A 23,290-nucleotide genomic window follows, 5' to 3' on the forward strand; every position below is an offset into this window, starting at 1 on the left:
GCAGCCCTATGAAGCCCTAACCTGTAATGTGATGGTGTTTGGGGGTGGAGCCTTTGAGAAGTAATTAGGTTTAGCTGAGGTCATGAGAGTGGGGCCCTCATGATGGCATCCGTGTCCTCATAAGACGAGACACCAGAGAGCTTGCTCATGTACTGTCTCTCTCCCTGCCACATGAGGACACAGTAAGAAGGTGACCATTTACAAGCCAAGAAGAGAGCCATCACCAGAAACTGACCAGGCCGGCACCTTGATCTTGGACTTCTGACCTACAGAACTGTGAGGAAAGAAATTTCTGCGCAGTCTATGGTACTTTGTGATGGCAGCCCAAGCTGACCAACACGCTCCCATTTTTTAATTCAACATATCAAGAGATTCCAGAATAGTTTTCACTTATTTTGTAGCTAGAAACTGTCTAGAAGAGTAATCTGAAAAAAATTTTAGACATAAAATCTATACAATTATTATGAGTTATTAAGACTCACTATATTACCAAGATCTATACTGATACCATTATGAAACAAGAATATGAAGGCTATAAGAACAACAAAAAAGGCTTTCTCACTGCGTCTCTCAAAAAGCAGGAGCTCAAAAGATATGATGACTCACCAGCTAGAAATGAAAACTGAAAAATCACTCTTACAGATTTTATTCCCAATATGCCACTAACGTGATACAGATATTTGTTTCATCAGCTTACACACAGTTATTCAGAAAGCATAATGTGCAGCTACTTGATGATACGGATCTCAGAATCTGAGAAAGGACCCATTGTTGATAAAATGATAGATGCTACCAAACAGATGGCTTAACAGTTAGAAAAGGGCTGTAATGAAGCTTCATCTCCAAGACAAGATAGCACTGGCAGCTAACCAAAGCCCCACAATGAACACAAAACTATGATGATGGATGGATGGATATACTTTCATACACACGCACATGCATTTTTAATGGAAATATTTAAACCTAATTTTTCAATAACTGAAACACAAACAGAATTTGGGCTAGGGAAGCTTATCTCAAAACCAACCTCAAGGGCTTCCCTGGTGGCACAGTGGTTGAGAGTCCGCCTGCCGATGCGGGGGACACGGGTTCGTGCCCTGGCCCGGGAAGATCCCACATGCCGCAGAGCAGCTGGGCCCGTGAGCCATGGCCGCTGAGCCTGCGCGTCCGGAGCCTGTGCTCCGCAATGGGAGAAGCCACAGCAGTGAGAGGCCCGCATACCGCAAAAGAAAAAAAACAAAAAAAAAACCCAAACAAAACCAACCTCAAGGTCTTCAGAGAGGAGAGTGGAATGGGTTGCCTTTTGGGCCATTTCTTGAAGCTGTAGTTGAGTCTTTTGAAGAGTACTCTGGCATGCAATCTGATTCGATTCGAGGGTTTTTACTTTCTTTATGAGTGACCTGATTATTTCAGTTCTTTTATGTAGTTCACCTGAGGGAGATTTCATCAATAACTTACTTGTGGTCAGATGTGAAGCTGAAAATGCATTATTTTCAAAACACACGGTTAAAGGTTCATACTTCTTTTAAATGCTTTTATTATGAAATGCATGATATTGTACCTTAGTCAAGAAACAGAACACCAGCAGCAACCCAGAAGGCCCTGTACGTCACTTCCTGAGCACAATCTCTCCAATTTCCCACCTTCCTAACCACCGTCCTGATCTTACTCATTTCCTTGCTTTTTATTATAGTTTTACTATCTATGACCACATCCCGAAGAACAGTTTAATTTGAACCATATGTAAATGGCATTATACTCTATGAATTCTTCTGTTTGCTTTTTTTGCTCAAGATTATGATCCTGGGAGTTCCCTGGTGGCCCAGTGGTTAGGACTCCACGGTCTCACTGCCAAGGGCCTGGCTCGATCCCTGGGTGGGGAACTAAGATCCCACAAGCTGCCTGGCACAGACGAAAAAAAAAAGATGATGATCCTGAGATGTATCCATGTGGCTGCAGGTAACTCCTGTTTGTGCGCTGTCATTGCTGTATAATATCATTATATGATCATGCCACAGTGTATTTATACATTCTACTACTGCTGGTCATTTGGACTGTTTCCACTTAGCAGCTATGATGTATAATGCTGCTCTAAATATTCTCCTACAAGTATCTTGGTGCTTTTGCAGGAGTTCCTCTAGAGCCTTGCTACTCAAAATGTGGCCCTTGGACCAGCAACAGGGACATCACCGGGGACCTTGTTAGATACACAGACCTATTGTATCACAATCTACATATTAACAAGATCCTTAGGTAATTCATGTGCATATTGAAGGGTGAGTAGATTTCCTAGAAGTGGAAATGCTGGGCCACAGCTATGTATATCCTCAACTTTACCAGAACTGTCAAATGATTTTCCAAAGTAGCTGTACCAGCTAACACGCCCACCAGCAGTGAATGAGCCTTCCCTTGCTCCCCACTTTTACCAATACCTGATATTTTTTGCTAGTCTGGTAAGTATAAAAAGGTCTCATTATGGTCTTAATTTGCATTTCCCTAATTACTAATGAGAATGAGAACTTTTTGTACATTTATTGGCCATTCAGTGTTCCATGAAATGCCTATTCAGGTGTCTTGCTCATTTTAAAACCAGATATTGGGCTTTCTTGGTGGCGCAGTGGTTGAGAGTCCGCCTGCCGATGCAGGGGACACAGGTTCGTGCCCCGGTCCGGGAAGATCCCACATGCCGCGGAGCGGCTGGGCCCATGAGCCATGGCCGCTGAGCCTGCGCATCCGGAGCCTGTGCTCCGCAACGGGAGAGGCCACAACGGTGACAGGCCTGCGTATCGCAAAATAAATAAATAAATAAAAAATAACTTATTGCTAAGAAATGCTAACCATCATCTGAGCCTTCAGCAAGTCGTAGTAGTAACATCAAAGATTACTGATCAAACATGACCATAACAAACATAATTATAATGAAAAAGTCTGAAATATTACGAGAATTACCAAAATATGACACAGGGACACAAAGTGAGCAAACGGTGTTGGAAAAATGGTGCTAATAGACTTGCTCAGTACAGGGTTGCCACAAACCTTCCATTTCTAAAAATCATAATATCTGCCAAGTGCAATAAAACGAGCTATGCTTGTATATAATGTTATCTTTTGCTTTAATATGTTTATATAAAAGATATTAATTATATAAGACATATTGCATCTAACGTACAATCATATTAAATACTGCATTTATGTGTATCTACATGTGGGTGGGTGTGGTCAGAATAAAATCAGATGGTCATCAACGAAATGGAAAAATTACTCATATTTAGATTGTCGCATTTACAGAATCCTTTGTGTAATATAAGTAAAGAAGAAGGTGATACATTGTCTTTCTATTAAACAGATCTAGTATTTTCCCCTCTAGCACATTCTAGTATTAATGCAGTGTCAACAGAACATTCAGACTTTAGGGCAGCACGAAAGGGACGATAGTTAAAATATGGTACAAAAGGAAATTTTTGTAAGCCATTTTTGAGATTGCTCTAATTTTAAAAGATGACTATTTTAGGTATTTGAGATCAAGTTCAATACCAAGTTTAAAATCTTTGAGTCAGTTCAAGAGAAATGGCCAGTTCTGTGGCATCTTCATTCATGCTTTAGCTCAAAACTAATTTCCTTCAGGTTCACTCTTGACACTCAATGTTGACTGAAGCTGCCCAGCCCTCTTTCTACAGCTAAGTACTTCGCTTGCCCTACTTTAATTCACATTGTGTTTGTTCTGTTGTGAGTGTTCACGATGTCGTCCTATCTTCAATTAAAATAAACTCCAGGGACTTCCCTGGTGGCGCAGTGGTTAAGAATCCGCCTGCCAATGCAGGGGACACGGGTTCGAGCCCTGGTCCTGGAAGATCCAACATGCCGAGGATCAACTAAGCCCGTGCGCCACAACTACCGAGCCTGTGCTCTAGAGCCCGTGAGCCACAACTCCTGAAGCCCACGTGCCTAGGGCCCGTGCTCCGCAACAAGAGAAGCCACCGCAATGAGGAGACGGCACACGGCAACCAAGAGTAGCCCCCACTCGCCGCAACTAGAGAAAGCCTGCACACAGCAACAAAGACCCAACTCAGCCAAAAATAAATAAATAAAAATAAAATAAAATAAACTCCAGTGCAGCAGGGATTGTGTTGAGATGTTCCTATCTTACCCTTGAGCCCTTTTAACGTGTTGGCATGACAGATGCTGCTGCATATATGTCTGACCTTCTAATTTGCTGCAACGTTCTTCCAAAGTCAACACTTTCTGCCGATCCTCTTCCCATGAAAGAAGTTGTCTTTGATGTACTGCAACCATATCATTGAGCTCTCTATCTCGATCTTTTAATTCTCCAATGAGCAGCTGTAGCTCTCTCCGTTGTTTCTCGATAGTGGAAATCTCAACTTCCGACCCAATGTTCTAAACATAGAAAGTGGCTTCACGTCAGGATAAAACTAATCAACATAAATCGGCCAAAGCATATTTTCCAAACAATTACATCTTCTTTTGCTGCCAATTCAAGGTAGTTAAATTATGTTTTATTCGCTGATTATAACATGACGTCAAAATTATGTATATTTAAAGCAAGTTCACACCTACTGCACTCTGCCTCTATCACTTTCTGTCGCACCATTTACACCACTCTTAAAGAGTGGGACCATTTGTAAAACCTCCATTGGTTAATCACAAATAAACCCATTTCTGCATTTTGTTTTCTTTGCTGTCAACCCTCTCCTTGTATCAGTCAACAATATTATCCCTCAGCTTGCCCCAGAAGTTCTATGGCAGTCAAGTAAAGGGGAACAGGAAGTAATTACTGTTTAAATGTAACTGATCCAAACTCAACATACCTACTTGAAAACAAATTTTGTAAAGGCAAAATTTCAAATATACACAGAAGACAAGAGAATAGTACAGTAGACTCCCATTTGCTCAGTACCTAGGTCTTTCTTACCACTATCAAGATTTGGCGACATCTCTTTCAATTTTCCTTTTTCTTTTTGTTGTTGATAAAAAACACTTTTTACTCTTAGATACTTTAGTATGCATCTCTAAAAATGAACGTTTTTATATAACCATGATGCCATTTTCATGCCTAACAAAATTATCTACGATAACTCCTTTTAAGCATACATCATTTTAAAGTCTAGTGCAGTGAAGTTGGTCTGACCTAAGTTGGAATCCAGAATTAGCCACTTAGTGGCTCTAAGACCTTGGGTAAGTTACTTAATGTCCTTAAGCCTTAATTTCCTTGTCTGTAAAATGGTAATAGCAGCATTTTAACTTCTTAGAGTTGTGTGGATTAAGCAAGATAATCTCTGTAAAGCACTCCACAGTACTTGGCACCATTGTAAGTGTCATTAAAAATTAATCAATAGTCAAGCTAAGAAAGAAGTGGAAAACTTTATTTGAGCCAAGCTGAAGATTATAACCTGGGAGACAGTCTTTCAGAAAGCTCTGAGAACTGTTCTGCCTGTAAGAGGTCAAAACACAGTTACAAACACTTTCAAGACAAAGGGCTATACATCAAAATAATATATTGACCTTTACACAATGCAGATCTGCGCATACAAGGCAAGGAGTGGGTCACAGTGACCCCTTACAGGATTGAGAAAGGAATGTTATCTCCTAAGGAGTTCCTTGCTGGCATCGGGAGAAAATAGCTTTTTTTTTCTTTTTTGGCAAGCAGGCATTCCTACGTCTTCTAAAAGGATCTAGTTCCCCAATAAAGATGTTAAAAAATAAATAAATAAATAAAATAAAATAAAATAAAAGGATCTAGTTAATGTACAATGCAGATACACAATACACACCAAAGGGGAGGCAGCAGTGGCTCAGGCGACAGAGAAAACTTCGTTAACTTTTTTGGTCCTGCCCTAAAAGAATTTTGTTCTATCATAAACGACCAACAAACATTAGCTAGTATTATCAATATTTTAGTATTAATATTGTAAGTCACATTCCAAAGTATGGTACTGTCCCCATCTATGAAATAAAGAACTAAAAAACAAAACCCCAAAACCAAATCACTATGCTGTATACCCATAACTCACGCAATATTGTAAACCAACTATACTTCAATTAAAAAAAACGAAAAGTGTTACTTTAAGAATTCTACCTTAAAGACAGTAGTTTCAAGTTCACCAGAGGCCCATGTACACCCAGTACTCGCGACTCGACTCTGCGCCTGGGCTGAACAACCCATTTTCATTAAGGTAAGGAAACTGATGTGACGCTCCGTTTTCCTTCTGCGTCCTGGGTATTGTTTTAAATTTTTTAAGCAAAAACGATTCCTGAATAACCCCAATGCACGCCGTCCCCGCGGTCTGCTCTCCTCTCTCCCCGGGACGCGACGGCGGAAACGGGAAGCGCAGAGCATCAGCCGCTCACCTGGCGCCCGGCCAGGAAGGAGGCCGAAGGGTTCATAGGTGTTTCCTCCGCCCCCGGAGAGAGTCGGTGTGCGCAGCGTCACCCTAGAAACGCCATCGGCGCGCCTACCCGGAGCGGCGGGGGCGAGCCCCGAGCCCCGGAGCCCCGCACCCTCGCTGGCCCAAGCAACCTCGCCCAAACCGCCGACCCCGCGGAACGCGCCCGGCCCACTCGGCCTACTGCGTAGCCGAGCGGCAGCCCCGGCTCTCGCGACACCTCGGCGGCCGCAAGACCCCGCAGGAGGCCGGTTCCCACTCGGCCTCGTCGGGCGCGACCCCCGACCCCCTCCTGGCGTTTTGTTCTTCCAAATCTGGGCCTGGGGGCTCTCGAATGATTTACCTGGAGCTGTAAAAGCCATTATCCCGGCCCGCAAAGAACCGTTCTTCACCACGACCCTGAGAATGATGGAGCAATCAATGAAGGGCTGTTTCTGCGCTGTCGCCCTGGTGTGTGACCATGTGCTCGCTTACTTATTTCCCTCTTTCCCTCCTAAACTGTGAGCGCGGTTGCTCTGGCTGCTGTGTACTCCGGGCAAGGAGAACACTTCCTGGCATTCAAACAACAAACAGATGGGAGGCAGACGCCACCCCTGGTAGTTAATAGTTGCTGGCCATCCCAGCAGACAGCGCTAAACTGAGAATCACAGTTGAAAAGAGAGAGAAAAAAATTTAAAAAGGGTTTTTTTGACTCGATGTAGCTCTTTTGTTAAATGATGATGTACCCCTTGGGGTGGACGTGCACCCATTGGGGTACATCAAATGACGATGATGTACCTTTTGGGGTGGACGTGCCCCACTTAAGATGGACGTGCACCACCTGGCGTACAGCCGGGGAGGGTGCTGTCCCCCTTGGGGGTGTGCCCGAGCTGATTTAATCAGCCCCTTGGCTCGCGTGATTCCTATTGTTAAATCAGCCCCATACATCAGGTGACTCCCATTGAGTCAAGCAGCACCGTTTATCACGTGACTCCCACTAATTAAATCAGTCTCCATGAGTCACGTGGTTCTCGTTGATTAAACCGGCTCCCTTAAATATCGTGACCCCCACTAAATCAATCGTCCTTCTTAAATCTCTTGGCGTTCATTAAACCAATCAAACGCCTTAGATTTCCTGGCCCCCATTAAATCAATCTGCCTTCTTACGTCTCAGGGCATCCATTAAGAAGGATGATTGATTTAATTAGGGTCACCATATTTACGAAGGCAGATTGACTCAATGGGAGTGCTGTCCCACGTGGGGGGGGGTGCTCAGGCGCCCCTTGGGGGACCGTGCACCCCCCGGTGTACATCAAATGATGATGACGTACCCCTTGGGACGCAATGCACCCCCTGGTGTACAGCCAAGGAGGATGCTGTCCCCTTGGGGGGTGGACATGCACCCTGTGGGGCAAGAACCTTGACACTTTATCGTGACAATATTTACCACACTGAGTTGAAGCTTTTTTCTTGTGTTGTTTCATAGTCACTCCTTCTTCCCCCTTTTACTCTTCGTTATAGAGGGACTATGAAAAAAATAATGCTTATCGTATTTAACCCCTGGTCACTCACCCGCTACTGCTTAACCCATAAGATGGCATTTCTGGCAAGACAAATTACTTAAGTCTTAATAGTATTTCAACTTTCCGTTTTGGTTGACTGTGAATTAGCAAAACGCGCCCTTGTGTTCATAAAAGACAATCTGAACATGGAAAAACAAATTTAAAATTTCTTACCTTGAAGCTTTACTGATTTGGGTGACACCTCCTTAGGATAGGCTCATGTTCAGGAGAACCAACAAGACAGTACCTTAGAATTTAAAAATCAAAAAAGCTGGAACTTCCCTGGTGGCGCAGTGGTTAATAATCCACCTGCCAGCGCAGGGGACATGGGTTCGAGCCCTGGTCTGGGATAATCCCACATGCCGTGGAGCAACTAAGCCCGTGCGCCACAACTGAGTCTGCGCTCTAGAGCCCACGAGCCACAACTACTGAAGCCCGTGTGCCTAGAGCCCGTGCTCTGCAACAAGAGAAGCCACCGCAATGAGAAGCTGCAGCGAAGAGTAGCCCACGCTCGCCGCAACTAGAGAAAGCCGGGGCACAGCGAAGACGAAGACCCAACGCAGCCAAAAATAAAATATTTTAAAAAACACCAAAAAATTAAAAGGTAGAATTCATTTTTTAAGAATTGTAACTTATCAACCTTTAAGAGCGAGAAAGCTACCATGGATTACACCTTAAGTGACAGCTGATTTACTGGAGCTTCTATTTAATAACTAAAAAGGAATTTAAAATCACATGTTGCCAGCATCTATTTTTTTAAATGAATAAAATACTACATATCAAAACGTTGTCATGTTGAATTAATAATATTTGGGGTATACTGTGTTAAATAAAATCTACTGTTAAAATTAAAAAACTTTATTTGTATTTGAAGTTGCCAGCTTAATCTTTGCAAATCTCTTACATATTATAAGGCTGTTTAAAGGTATTCTTTTGCTAAAAACACAAGATTATAAAAGCATTTACATAATACAAACATACACAGAATGTATGAATTAAACTCAATCCTTGAATATATATATATTTTTTGGCCACATCATGCAGCTTGTGGGATCTTAGTTCCCCGACAAAGGATTGAACCCGGGCCACGGCAATGGAAGCGCCAAGCCCTAACTACTGGACCACCAGGGAACACCCCCTGAACACATTTTAATCAGAGATTAAACTCTTGCATTTTAAATTTCAGGTCAAAGAAGAAGATTCACACATATTATACACAAGGACGATTTTAATCCTGCGTTTTCCTGCAGTACCATCCACTGCTGGCTATATATGGACTGAAACTGCATTTGCCAAGAACTGTGAACATTAAGAATCTTTACACGAAGTCACACGTGTTGATACAAGCACAAAGACATCTTCCAGCACCAAGAGAATACACACATAACCACATACCAAATGGTTTTGATGGATAAATTTGCTTCATCGGGTAATTTTATTTAGCTAAATTCACAGTTAATGCAGAATTTCATTTTCTTAATTTACATCTTTATTATACAGTCTAAGATTTCAATTATTTAAAAACCCACTAATTCATTTGATTGCAATTTGCATGGCAATAAACAATGGGTTCTAACTTTCTTAAAGGTGTCTATAGCAATTTAAAATACCATGAGTCTAAAAAAAAAAAAAAATACCATGAGTCTTTAGTTTGTAGCACCTGACATAAGACCTTTATAAAAACAGATTTTAAATTCATTTAATGTACTCATTAAGATTCACTGTCACTGTTTCTTTTGTAAGAAAAACATTTTAACTGCTATTTTCCAGACTATATTGAGCAATGGTGTATATTATTTTCAAATGGTTAGAAGAATTTTACATAAATTTATAGCCAGAAAAAGAACTCAGCCTCTCTGGATGCCTATCCACTCAAAACAATGATGAAAATAATGTATAAAATGGATTTGGGGGTCTGACCTCCTACTTAACATTATCAAACACCTTTCCAAGTATTCTTAGAAAATATCTTAAAATATCTGCAAATATTCTACCATATGACAAACCATCATTTCTTTAACCATTTCCCAATTGTTCATCTTTATCATTTGCAATTTTTTTATATTATGAGTAGCACTTTGATGAACACCTTCATCCACAGTTTTAAGCAAGACATTGTATCTTTAGGAGATTGTCAAGAAGTGGGTCCAACAGTGCAGATGGTTTTAAGGCTTTTAATATACTTTACCAAATAATCTCCACAACAGCTTGATCAACTATTACCAACAATACGTTAATAGGCCCACAAAGTGAACTTGGTTGGTGACAATGAAGCAAATTCAACCACAGATCCATGAGATGCTCAAGCGTCTCAAAACTATCACACCAAAGAAGCAAGGAGAGTTATTACTGGTGATGAAGCCAAATTCAAATTCTTCAAAGTATCACTCAGCTTAACAACCAAAAAAAAAAAAAAATCATGATTTGATAAAATCATGATTATTTTAAAATAATCAACAGAAAAGCTTTCCACAGAAAGTCTAATTTTTCCAAAAATAAAAACTTAAAAAGAAAGAGAAAAGTCAGTACCAAATGACCAAAATTTTTTATTTGACTAAATTCTATTTCATGCATAAGCATGACAGTCTCTCCTGTTTATCAGACTTTGGCAACAACAACAAAAAAACAAGCAGCCCTGTACAGAACAGTGAAAATGCCAAGGGTGAGGGTAGGCTACAGTTTTACTGTAGGATAAATATATATATATATATATATATATATACACATACATATATATATATATATATTTTAAAAGGTCTCTCTCCCTTTGGCCATGTCAACAATCAGTTCAGATCTTTAAATACAGACAAATTTTCAAAATCACTTCTTCACTTCTCCAAGATCTTCAATGCTATCATCATCCACCTGTAAAATAAAAATAATTACATTTCATGAGTTGTGGTTATCAACTAACACGGAAGGAACTTGCTTTAATAACTTATTTCTATAGATGCACATGTTCCAAATACTCACTTCTGGCCATTTTTCCTGAATGACATCAATTATGTCATCTGTAAAGTCTCCCTGAATGATGATTTCATCCTCCCCTGTTACTGAGGCACCACAGGAGAATTTCTGAGCAAAAAACCTTTGTGCTTCTTTAAGATCGATTTCTGTTATTTTAAAAAAAGAAATAGCGAGACTATAATTGGAATCATATGTCAAAGATATTTTTCCATCTTGAAATTTAATCTGCATTTTAAATTCATAAAACAGATTTTGTTAATGGATTTCATGTTCCTTTCAGAACAATAATTACAAACTACCCATAGGCAGTCATCTTAACAATTCAACTTATATTTTTAAGGTCAAATAAAGCCTCAGTACATAAAAATAAGATCATCCACACTATTCCTAACTCATATAGTAAGACCAAAATAAATCCAGAAACACATTAATTCCAACATTACATCTACACTTCCAAGTATATGAAGTTCTTTTGGTTATCCCTTTTTATAGAAGAAAAATTTACAGCAGAGAAACAAGCCTAATATTTATGATGTGGTCTAGCGACTGCTTTTCATTCCATGTTGTCAAATGAAGGAACCTAATCACCGTGGTTTCACTATTCATTCAAGTCTTCCAGGAACTGAAGGGGCTCTGAAGCAGGACATCCTGCCACTAACCACCTTCCCTCACCCTCTACTGTCATCCCAGAAGGGATAGGTCATTTTGCAACCATTTGGCTACCGAGACTGCAGGGAACAAGGAGCAGTGCTGGTAGACTTCACAGGGAAACCTATCCAGCCCTCCTCATTCTACATAAAACGTGCCCAAACAGAAATTCTGGAAAGGAAAAAGTTAAACCAGTCCCCTGTGCAAAAGATTTTTAAGTTGCTTCAAAATTTGATTTTGAACCTATAGTTAGAAATGCAAAATCTCATTTTGTATCTTCTTAGCAAAAAACAGAACTGTAAAATTTTCATGATACTAGATTAAAAAGAGAGAGAATGAAATGAAGGAACGTAGTTCACACATTCTAAACACACTTAAGCTTGGACTCACCGAAAGTCGCAAGGCCACACACTCTTGTTACGTATTTCTTCTTTGCTCTGGGAATTTTGGCTATCGTAACCTTCTGCGGTACAGTCTTCTTTTTTTGTTTTATTTGACCCCTTCCACCTTTATTTATTAAGAAAGAGCTCAGGATTAGTTGTTCTGTTCTTATCATAAATAAAGAATACTGTCTCTAAATTTATTAATTTTCAAAAGGTATGAAATACTAATTTCTAAAGTTTCTTTTTCTAATACAAAATTAATAAACACATGCATGAGTATTCATTCAATCCACAGTTATTAAGTAGTATGTGCCATGCACTGCACTAAGGGCTGAGGACACAAAGATGAACAGAAGAACAACATAGTCGCTGCCCTCCAGGGACTCTCAGTCTAGTGCAGGGAAACAAAAAGTTAAGTAAGTACAGCAACCTGATATATACTGTAATAGGATCCATGAATATGGCACTACCATAAGCTTTGCAGAGAGTGGCTAACTCTGCTTCCAGAGAACAGGACAAGTTTCCTAGAGGAAGAGGCATCTAAGTGCTTGCAGAATAAGAAATGGTCCATTTGAAGGGAGAAGGGCTGGGGAGATATAAAAAGGATATTCCAGGGAAGGGAAACAAGTACAGAGACAAGAAAGGGCATTATATTTGAGAACTACACTTGTCTTTGTGTGTGTATGCGACAGGAAAGTAGGATTTACTGGTTGGCGTAAGGAGGGGACAATGGCGCTCAGGAACGCAGGGCCCGCCATCTGTCCAGGGGCCACGATTAGGGATCTATTTGACCCCACAGCCATCTGGGATGGGCCGGTTTTCTGCCATCATGTTTTCAAATTCACCCACATTAAACTTAGTAAATTCCCAATTCTTGGAGACGTGGATCTTCTGGCAGCCCGTGAACTTGAACTTGGCCCTGCATAAGGCCTCAATCACATACTCCTTGTTCTGCAACTTGGTGCGGATGGACATCACTTGGCCAATGTGGCCAAAGTGGACCCTGGCCACTGTGTCCTGGGGCTTTCCAAAGGCACCACGCGTATCTACCTGGAGCCTAGATTGGGGACAGCATGCCAGATGTGAATGTCCACTGGAAAGGGCCGTCTCCAAGATCCCTTAGGGCAACCCATACAGCCAACAGGCTGCATACACTACCAAGGAGGCTACTGGTTGCAACCACTGCATACCTGGCCCCAACGGGGAAAAGAGCACAGTCGGCTTAATTGGCTGCAAATACACTTGTGTTGATGAAGGAAGCGTATGGATATGTAAGAAAGGAAGCCAGAAAAGCAAAGATAATATACCAGTAATTTAAGGAACAGCACAAGCTCTGTCATTTTATATTGCAAAGAGAAGCCAGTGAACAACCGACTATGCGGGAGTGAAATTACTGATTTATGTTTTGTCAAGGTCACCATGCAGTGTGGAGGGTGGGTCTGTGAAGAGCAATGGTAGAGGCCACTGATGAGGCTCCTACATTAGTTCAGGCAGAACTTAATCAACATCTCAACAAAGCAGGGGCAACAGTAATGGCCACTAGGTACAGGATAAACAGAGGAAGGAGAAGAAATGACAGAATTTCGAACTGATTAAGAGGGTCAAAAAGAATGAACCTAAGATGGGTCTCAGGTTTCTGGCTCAGATGACTGGATAAACTGTGCTGTTAGTAACCAAAATGAAGAAAACAAAAGATGCAGATTTGGGACTTAGTAAGTTTACTTCGGAAGTGCTGTGTTTGAAGTACCTGTGAGACCACATGTGCATTTCTAGTCTAGAGACATGGGCCAGGACTAGAGATATAAATTTGGGTACTGTAAGTGTAGAGTGGTAGCAGAAGGATGTGGAGGAATCATCCAGGGAGGACATGCAGAATGAGAAGGTAAGTGGGCCCAGGACAGAATCCTGGGAAACACCAATTTTTAAGGGACACAAGGGAGAAGAGAAGTCTGCACAGAAGGCTGAGGAGCAGTGAAAGGAGAATGAGGGAGGAAGCACGACACTTCAAGAAGGGAGGGCTCAGATGAGATGCTCTTACCACTTAGCAATCACCCAGCTGTTCGTGACCCTTGTTAGAGGAGTTTCAGTGGCATGAAATTCAGGTTAGGATGGACTGAGGAGCAAAGACTCAATGACCGAACTGAAAGGGGGATAGTAAGTCTAGTCTTATTAAGGAAGTCTGGCTAAGAAGGGAAGGGGGAGGAGAATAGGGCAAAGAAAGATATGAGCTCTTGGGGGAATTTTTTTTTTTTTAATGCAAAGTCTTAAAATATATGTATAAGCTAATTTTAGTCACAAGGGAGAATTAATTCAAGAAGAAGAAACAGGTGGGGACACGATCCAGGGCACAAGGAATTCATTTTAGAAGGAGGAGAGGTAAACAGGTATGCCTAACAGCTGTAAAAAGAAAAACTCAACTGAGCTGACAGAAGTAATGAGAGAACAAAATCTTAATTTTAAGTGTCCTCACTCTAATTAAATAGAATACACAGGTATTTTAATAAGGTAACAAAGTTTTTAAGTCATAAACAAGCTGGCTGGATGCTTTTTATGTATATATATGGCAAATAAAGCATATTTTCTTAGAGCTAATTTACTGATAAAGCCCGATTCATACGAAATCCAGTCATCCTGAGAACATGATCCTGTATCCCTCTGTGCGGTATTCACACAGAATTACAGTAACAGGTAGATGTTATTCACTTTGGGAATGCTTTCATTTCTTATTTCTTCAAGCAGAGGGAGGGTATGTTTGTGTAAATCAAATCATGGATTCAGGTCTCACCTCTCTTTTGTTTTTTCTTCTCTTCCTCTTCCCCTGCTGTTCCTTGACCCTCACTAATTCCAGCTTCTTGTTTGGGTGAATTTTCTAGATGTAAAAACAAAATCCAAAAGCATTAACATCACTTCATTACGTTGAAAAATTACCCTTGAGGAACCTCAAACACATATAAGGTATTTTACCAACAAATGAGTGTAACATTTATAAAGCAAGCGATTATACTGCTAGATGCCTATCAAGCCTAATTCTGAAGTCATTACGTAAGTATATGGTGATAGAAGACAAAACAAAGTCTTTGATATGTGAAGATCACAATTTTTTAAGCCACATTAAAGGAGCACAGAACACTCAAGACTCCACAGGAATATTTAGCATCTAAGCGTACTAGTTCTGTTAACAGGAAGTCTGATCCTGAATATGAAGATATGTCCTAGGCAAGTCATGTTCAGGGCCGACCATGTAGACTGTTACATCAGATTTGAGGGTTCTTATCCAATGACGGACAGCGACTAAGTTGTCTCAGGGGCTGTGTCTCATGGAAACTATCTGAAAATCAAAGCAGCAAGTAGTGGGATAACACTGGGTATACGTGACAGGACTTTCCAGCCCAGGATTTCCCTTCTCCCTGCTACTGCCTTCATTTGTAACAATCTTCTAAGAGGCCGTCAATCTTAGCTAATTGAGGAGATCGGTTCCTCTGCAGTTTCCTTACCTCTGGCAACAGCAACTCCATTCTTCTAGTTGCTTCGGTCAAAAATTTAGCTGCCCCTTTTTCTCACATCCCACATTCAACACATCAGGAGATCCTGTCAGCTCTACCTTCAAAACGTATCTAGAATCTGACCACTTTTCACGTCTCCACCGCTACCATTCTAGTCGTCATCATCCTGACCAGATGAGTGCAGGAGCCACCTATTTGGTCTCCCTGCTTTGCTGCCTAAGCCTCTCTTCAGTCTATTCTTAACATAGCAGACAGAGACACTGCTGAAACAGAAGTCAGACCATATCACCCTTCTGCTCAAACTGCTCCAATAGCTCATCTCACTCAGAGTGAAAGCTGAGACCTGGCGTTTAAGCCATGGTCCTTCACTACTTCTCAGACTTCATCTCCCACCCTTCTCCCCTTCCAGAAACAAAGACCTCCTTCCTGTTTTTTAAATATGCTGTAAGCGGTAAGTGTTTGCCTCAGGGCCTTTGCACTGGCTGCACCATCTGCTTGGAATGTTGTTCTCCCAGATATCCAAAGGACGCTCTCCCTCACTTATTTTAGGTCTTTGTTCAAATGCCATCTTTTCAGCAAAATCTTTCAGGGCTACTACCTAAAATTTCAAATTCCCTCCCCAACAATTCTTTTTTTTTTTTTTTTTTTTCCCCAACAATTCTTATCTCTCCATTCCCTGCTTATCCTAATTTAATGTACTTATTTCATTTGTCTTGTTTTACTTATTTTGTCTCTCCCTCTAGAATATAATTTCCAAAGAGTAGGTCTTTTGTTTACTGCTTTATCTCAGCATCCAATAAGAGTGTATAGCATATAGTATGCTTACAAGAAGTAATTTGTTGGACTTCCCTGGTGGCAGTGGTTAAGAATCCGCCTGCTTATGCAGGGGACACGGCTTCAAGCCCTGGTCCAGGAAGATCCCACATGCTGCGGAGCAGTTAAGCCTGTGTGCCACAACTACCGAGCCTGCGCTCTAGAGCCCGTGTGCCACAACTACTGAAGCCCGCGCGCCTAGAGCCTGTGCTCCGCAATGAGAAGCCCCTGCAATGAGAAGCCCATGAGCCACAACGAAGAATAGCCCTGCTCACTACAACTAGAGAAAGCCTGTGTGCAGCAACAAAGACCCAACGCAGCTAAAAACAATAAAAAACAAGAATTTGTTAAATGAATGAAAGAAAATATATGCCCCTAAATCATTTACTCTTCTTTATATAAGAAAGTTAATACTTTGACCTATCCTGTCTCAGAGATAAGACACAAGCAGTCTGTGATTTTTTTTTTTAATTTTATTTATTTATTTTTGGTTGTGCTGGGTCTTAGTTGGGGCCGGTGGGCTCCTTAGTTGTGGCCAACAGGCTCCTTGGTTGTGGCATGCAAACTCTTAGTTGCAGCATGCATGTAAGATCTAGTTCCCTGACCAGGGATCAAACCCGAGTCTCCTGCACTGGGAGGTGAATTCTTACCACTGCACCACCAGAGAAGTCCCACAGTCCGTGATGTTATGTAAGGAATTTTAACCCAAGAACTTAAAACAGTTTTAAAGTTAATAGAATAGATAGATATAATTCTGTAATATCCTACTAAACAAATGCACGTTGCATTTGTACGTTGCAAAGCCAAAGGTATACAGGCTTTGATGAAAGAGGAAAAAAAATGTTCATACCTACAGTAAGTTTTGCAAACTCATTTGGAAAATTCTTCTCTAACCATTGTCTACATTTAGCAACATCAGGCATATATTCACAGTACTGGAGGGGGAAAAAGAAGAAACTGAGTCACAACAGTACATTTTTAATCATTTTAATTAAAAATCATTCCCTGTGCTTTCTATATATAGAATCATAAAACCAACTACTCCCACATGACATCTTATCCACAGGAAATCTGTATTCAACCAGGAAATGTCCCATAAGAAATTAAAAATTAAAAGACACCTCCTCACTGTAGCAATTTATTTCCTCTCCAACAAACAGAAAGGCCATTAGAAAAAGGAGGAAACAGACAAAAACGAGCAGGTGTTTTTCTTGCTTTGGACACATAGGTGTCTCATTTTCATGACCTGCCCGCAGAACCTGACTTAGAAGCTTATCAACAGAAAGTCTTACACATAATTTATGCTTTCTCTTCTCTGTGTGGATGTTAAATTTTGGCTTTAAGGTTACTCTTGTTTTATTAGCTGACTATTCATGAGTTCCATGCAAAAATCCAAACTATGTATAGCCAAGTGCAAAAGACGCACACATATAACTCAAAGTCTAAAGAAAAATTTGTAGGACCATAAAAGTATTCTAAACCAAAGTTCTCTATAAAAGGTTGAAACTCAAAAAAAAAAAAAAAAAAAAAAGGTTGAAACACAGCCATCAAATAGAAAATGAAAAGTAAGAAGTTCCCAAGCTAGCTCTAAAATCAATGACCTCAAATGCAGAAGTTAAAAAAGAAAAAAAGAATTTTAGAAGGACTTACCTCTGTTGGTAATGAACAGACTGGGATGGAGAGAAAAAAAGATTTGAAAATGTTAATAAATAAATAAATACACACGTACACACACAGCTCATAACAACTTTTATTTTTAATCTGACAAAATGCTTCATTTGTTTTTTCCTGTAACTTTCCTGTACCACTTTTCAAATACTACCCCGTCAGGCACTTTTTTTTTTTTTTTTTTTGAGGTAAGTGGCACATGATTAATAGAAATATTATCTTAATTTTTTTTTGGATGTAAAGAACAATGTCTCCTTCAGTTGGTAGAACATCAAACTATACTATCTGGCATGTCTTAAGGTTTTACCACAACAACCTCAATGGGTCTGAAACTAAGCTAGGATGGGAACAATTCCCCATACAACAAAGGCTGAATGGAGCTGGTTATTTCTTTGGTAACTTCACCAAAACAGCCGCTCTTTTTATTCATACCAACACACTTACAGACTTCAGTAGCACTTTTGCTACTATTTCTTTGCAATATATTTTTCCTTTTCTTTTTTCGTATTATGCTACATAAGACCATGACACTGTGAATTTCCTTCCTTAGAAGGAAGGTTGGTTCAATCCTGTCACTGTATAGCCTGCAAAGGCTAAAGGACTAGAAAAACTCAAAGGGTTTCCCAATTTTAACTAAAACTCTATTACTGGGTCAACTGCTTATTTTATTTTTATTTTTAAGGTGAGGAATGGAATAGTTCAGTGTGACAACACCTTGAGATTTGTGAGGGAGAGGAGGGGTGGTACACCGTTAATAATAACAGCACTTACCATATATTGGGCACATGCTAGGCACTTTGCTATGCTTTATATTATTATGTTCAATCGTCACAACCTTATAAGGTAAGAACTACCATACGTGTATTATGAATGAGAGAAATGAGACTTAGAACAAGTAACTCATTTGTATCTGGTTAGAACAGGATTTGAACCCTGGTCTGTTTCTGAAGGTCATGCTCTTAACCGCTAAATTAGACCTCACAACATATAAAAGCAGTGCAGCTGTGTGCCAGCCCATCATCGCTCTTTTACAGATGAAGCCGAAAAAGGTTAAATAGCTTATCCAAGGCCAAAGGTGGCATAGGGCAGAAAACTAGAATCTACCATCTCTATTTCAGTTTAGAGTTCTTTCTACTAAAGCTCTCCTGGTTAAACAGAAGCTCTCTAATCCTCACAGTTCAAGTTCAAATACTAGTAGGTACAGATATTCAGCCACACTTTCAGGATATAATTATAGGTTAAATACCATTACAGCAAATACTAAAACCATAACACTTAGTACACCATTTCAAGTAATATTTGGTTCAGCAAAATTCTAATACGATGAAAAAAGTTGGACAAATATTCCAAATTCCACATTATTTGTTTTTACAGTCTATTTCCCTCCACAAATGATTTACTATTGGTAAACTGTCATTTTTCAAGGAAAAGACTGAGCAGTCACCAGCTTCACATCACTAACAGCGGAACAACCTGACATTATGTATCTGCTGACATGATGAGATATGATGAACAAAGCCACATCATCCATGAGACCTTCTGCTATGGTCTGAATGTTTGTGTCCCCTCAAAATTCACATGTTGAAATCCTAACGCCCAATGTTATGATATTAGGAGATGGAGCCTTTGGGAGTAACATTTCATTTATTCTTCTCAACAGCCCTCTGAAGTAGGCTGTTATCCATTTTATGGATGAGGAAACTGACCAAGGTCACCAGTGAGTAAATGGCTAAACCAGGATTCAAACTCTGACTGAATTCATATTCTGAAGTCTCAGTCCTGCAGACATATATCTCCCCGGAAATGACCCCATCCTACCTACCCTTGTTTCTCACTATACTTCAACCAGCATTCTGCTCCAATCAGCCCCTTCTTTTCCCTCTACCCCCTAACTTTTTCCTCGATCTTTAATATGAAGATACCATATTAAACCATGCCCCCATATTTTTCTTATAAATTCATCCACCTTTCCTTGCAAATTCTGCCCATTACCTAAGGCTTCTCACTTCCTCACTTTGCTTTCCCACCTTCCCTCTGAACAAAGATCCCTCCCTTTCCTGAAACCCTAATTCATAGCTATGGTCAGTACCACTGAATTTAGCATTTAATACTCCCTAAGTGCTTCTCCTACAACTAGACCTTAAACTCTTTGAGGAAAAGGTAATCCTGTCTCCAACCTAGTGCCTGGAATATCAATACAAACTAGGGAGGGAAATAAAAATAAACTTTTCTCGAAAAGGTTAGGTACCTCTGATCAACACAAAGTATCACTGGGGTGGACTGCATACTTAGTGCAGTTGTTCAAAGCCATCTTAGGAGCGACATAAGCACTTGAACAGGATGGCTTTCATATACTGTATTTCATTAATTTTTTTTCATTTTTATAGGGATGCATTCCATAATTATGGCATGTCAACCTAACAATTTTTTCTTTCTTAGTGGAACCTAAAATAATGGTGCATCTTATAACATATGGAGTCTTAGATTCGGTGAATTAGGGTACAAAGAACAATAGCTCCTAACTGTATCCGACAAACAAGGAGGAATAAACTAAACTAGCATACTTCCCTAATAATAGTAGTAATAGCACTTATTGTATTATGTTCTTATGTTAGTTGCTGAACCAGCTTTATAGGAATCATCTGACTTCAGATGTAATCATCATTTTCGTTCAGACCTTAAGAAGCAGACCTCTAACCCTTAGTGAAATCAGGTTAACTTGCCCAAGGTCACACAGCTAAAATTAAGCAGGAGCAGCTGGTAATGCCCAAGGTAAGGATGCAAACCCTGGCCCATGACTCCAAAGGCAAACAATATAACCAAATGAGACGAATAACACATCTCAATCAACCCTACAAAAAGCTCCCCTGCCTACTCTCTGGGATATTTTACACTCATTTTATCATCAAAGGTAGTCAATAAATGATGAGTTGATAGAATTTTTTAACTCAGTGACATCACCTCTCCTGTAAGTACTGTAAGTACTTAAATTCCAGAAGAAATCCCTACCACACTCACAGAATGTAAGGTCCCTGGGCACAAAGACCTTTCCTGACTTATTCATTATTCAGTCCCCAGCATCTAAAACTCTGCTAGGCACATAGTAAGTGGCCAAAAATATTTACTAAAAAAAATAATATTTACTTGCCCTTTTACTTTACTGTCTTATGTCTTCAGATTTTTCTAAACCTTTCCAAGATGCTAGTAAAATTAGAGTATTTCCAGTTCACAAATATTTCTGGATTGAAAATGAGGAAAAACACTCAAAGGGAAAATAATCTTGATTTACATTTTATTAATCAAACCAAGAACACTTTCCCAAGACTGTCCTACTACCCATCACTCCAACCTCATAATTTTCCACTCGTTATTGACACCATTCCTATACTACACACTATACTAATAAAAAGGTGTTTATTTCTCCACAAAGCTTTTCCTTGCACAGCTGTTCACTTCATCTGGGATGCCTTTCCCCACTCCCTCAACCAATCCTTCTCATCCCTTAAGATTCAATATCTTCCAAGAAGCCCACCTTTAACAGCCAGACTAGCAAGTAACATTAGGCTGGAATAATCTATTTATACATCTCTATTCCAACGGGACTGTAAACTTCTCCAGGCCAAGTAACAAGATGCAAGTCACACAGGTTGGGAAAGGTCTGTTAATCCATGCCTCCTCTTCCCCAGCTCCCAATTAAAGATTCACCAAATGACAAAGATGAAAAAACTACTAGGACCAAATGTGAAACCATTTATCACAATGCATAAAAATACAGTGAGTAAAAGCCATTTTCTGCCTTCCAGCACTTGCCTCCACAGTAAAGGACTCGAAGTGGGTAATCTGCATCTAACTTGGTATTGCTCCTCGGGTCTCCTCTGCAATCATGCCCACCGGATTCAGAAATGTCAGCAGCCATTTCAAAACCTGTAAGCAAGGAAAATAACACATCTTCACTATTTTGGACCAAGACACCCAGAGAAGCAGTGTTCAGGTGTAGTCCAGCCTCCTCCTACTAGAAATCCCCCCACCCCGAATCTGTTTCAATTCTTTGCTGAATGAGAGATACAAGCTGCATTAGGATTTATAAAATATGAGTAATTCTGGGCACACCATTTTCCAGGCCTACAGGGAAGCAAGTGACAACAGTGAGACTCACAGCAAATGGGCCATGACAACTAGGGGGAGGAGGGCACTAGTGGAAGAGGAAGCCATGGGGAAAAAGATGGGGAGGGTGAACTCGGTAGGGACAGGGCAAAAGGTCTGGGGGATGATCTGTAAAGGATGCAACAAACTGCAGCAACAGGGAAAGGCCACAAAGCAGATGAAGAGACTGGAAACGCCTACGAAGAAGGGGTGGGTCGCCGGAGGTGCCCGGAAGGCAGGGTGTGGGGTGGGCTAGAGTCCAAGGGAGGGACGCGTTAGAGTCACGGAAGGGAAGGGGAGTGGGAGGAGGCGGGGAGACCAGAGTCTGAGGAGAGAAAATGCAGGCAAAAGAACCAGGAAGGGGCAGAATGTAAGAGCACTGAGGCGACGACTAGGGCGACCAGGTGTGAGGGCGCGACCTGAGGCGAAGGGGCAACCCCGGGGACACCAGAGCGGCCCATGTGGGCGGGGGTGTGGAGACGCCCGGCCCGGCCCCCTTCCGCCGGGGAGCACCTCAGCTTCCCCCACGCTCTCTACGAGCTTCCCGGAAGCGTGAGAGGCACGAGGGGTCATTACCCAGGCGGTCGCACAGCCTCCGCCGCCTCCGCGCCCGCCACTACCGCCAGCTGAAACGACACATGCGACTCCTCTTCCCGGCCAGAGCCGCCCAAGAGCCCGTCTGCCAGCCGCGGTCCCGCGAGATAATAAACCTTTATCGCGAGATTCAGTCTCCGCGGAGCGGCTGTCGCGAGAAGCAAGGCGGGGGCGGAGAAGAATTGGGGAGCATGCGCGTTCCGCTCAGGGGCGGAGCCAAGCAGCCTAGAGGCTGACAGCCAGTAGGCGGTGCTAGTTACCTACGGGAGAGAATGGGTGGTCCGTGGTCGGCGCCCGGAAGGGGACGCTGTTTAGAGAGCGGAGACATGCATCTAAATCAGCGGTGACTCATTATTTTGACTCGGAGAACGTGGCCCCCGCGGTCTGGGGTGCATCCTGGAGACTTGACTAACCTCCAGCCTATTGGATAAGTCTTTCCTTCACGGGGAGATTGCAGCTGGAAAAGGCGTTTGGTTTCATTTCAACACAGTACCCTACATTGGCGGAATTCTTTTTAAAAAGACAATATCAACGCAATTTACATTTTTCTCATCGCCCCACAGCCTCACCACCCTAACAACTGTTTTCACAGCTTCCTAGTGTTTATAGATCTTTACATGTGTTGTAAA

General features: G+C 41.2%; 2 protein-coding genes and 1 non-coding gene across 3 annotated transcripts in view; all 3 read right to left on the minus strand.

Moving 5' to 3' along the window:
- CCDC62 (coiled-coil domain containing 62) overlaps window positions 1-6,460 on the minus strand; it is a 34,746-nt gene extending 28,286 nt beyond the window's left edge. Inside the window, exons 1-3 of the mRNA XM_024758628.1 lie at window positions 6,367-6,460; window positions 4,203-4,395; window positions 1,265-1,431 (exon numbers count right to left, since the gene is read on the minus strand). Of these exons, the coding sequence (XP_024614396.1) occupies window positions 1,265-1,431; window positions 4,203-4,395; window positions 6,367-6,402 (396 nt within the window). The 5' untranslated portion in view covers window positions 6,403-6,460. The remainder of the gene's footprint in view (window positions 1-1,264; window positions 1,432-4,202; window positions 4,396-6,366) is intronic.
- A 4,010-nt stretch (window positions 6,461-10,470) lies between these two features.
- Window positions 10,471-22,756, minus strand: DENR (density regulated re-initiation and release factor). The gene is made up of 8 exons (XM_024758662.1): window positions 22,644-22,756; window positions 21,735-21,848; window positions 17,907-17,926; window positions 17,107-17,191; window positions 14,726-14,809; window positions 11,948-12,064; window positions 10,916-11,055; window positions 10,471-10,807 (listed from the first exon to the last, which is right to left on the minus strand). Exons 2-8 carry the CDS (start codon window positions 21,838-21,840, stop codon window positions 10,763-10,765), a joined length of 597 nt encoding a protein of 198 aa, XP_024614430.1. The 5' UTR covers window positions 21,841-21,848; window positions 22,644-22,756; the 3' UTR covers window positions 10,471-10,762.
- LOC112408864 (small nucleolar RNA SNORA70) lies at window positions 13,042-13,176 on the minus strand. Its single transcript, XR_003005023.1, has one exon. It is a non-coding gene; the product is annotated as a small nucleolar RNA SNORA70 (small nucleolar RNA).
- Window positions 22,757-23,290: the final 534 nt, after the last annotated feature.

The sequence above is a fragment of the Neophocaena asiaeorientalis genome, unplaced genomic scaffold, assembly GCF_003031525.2.
Source record: "Neophocaena asiaeorientalis asiaeorientalis breed wild unplaced genomic scaffold, Neophocaena_asiaeorientalis_V1.1 scaffold77, whole genome shotgun sequence".
Classification (NCBI taxonomy): domain Eukaryota; kingdom Metazoa; phylum Chordata; class Mammalia; order Artiodactyla; family Phocoenidae; genus Neophocaena; species Neophocaena asiaeorientalis.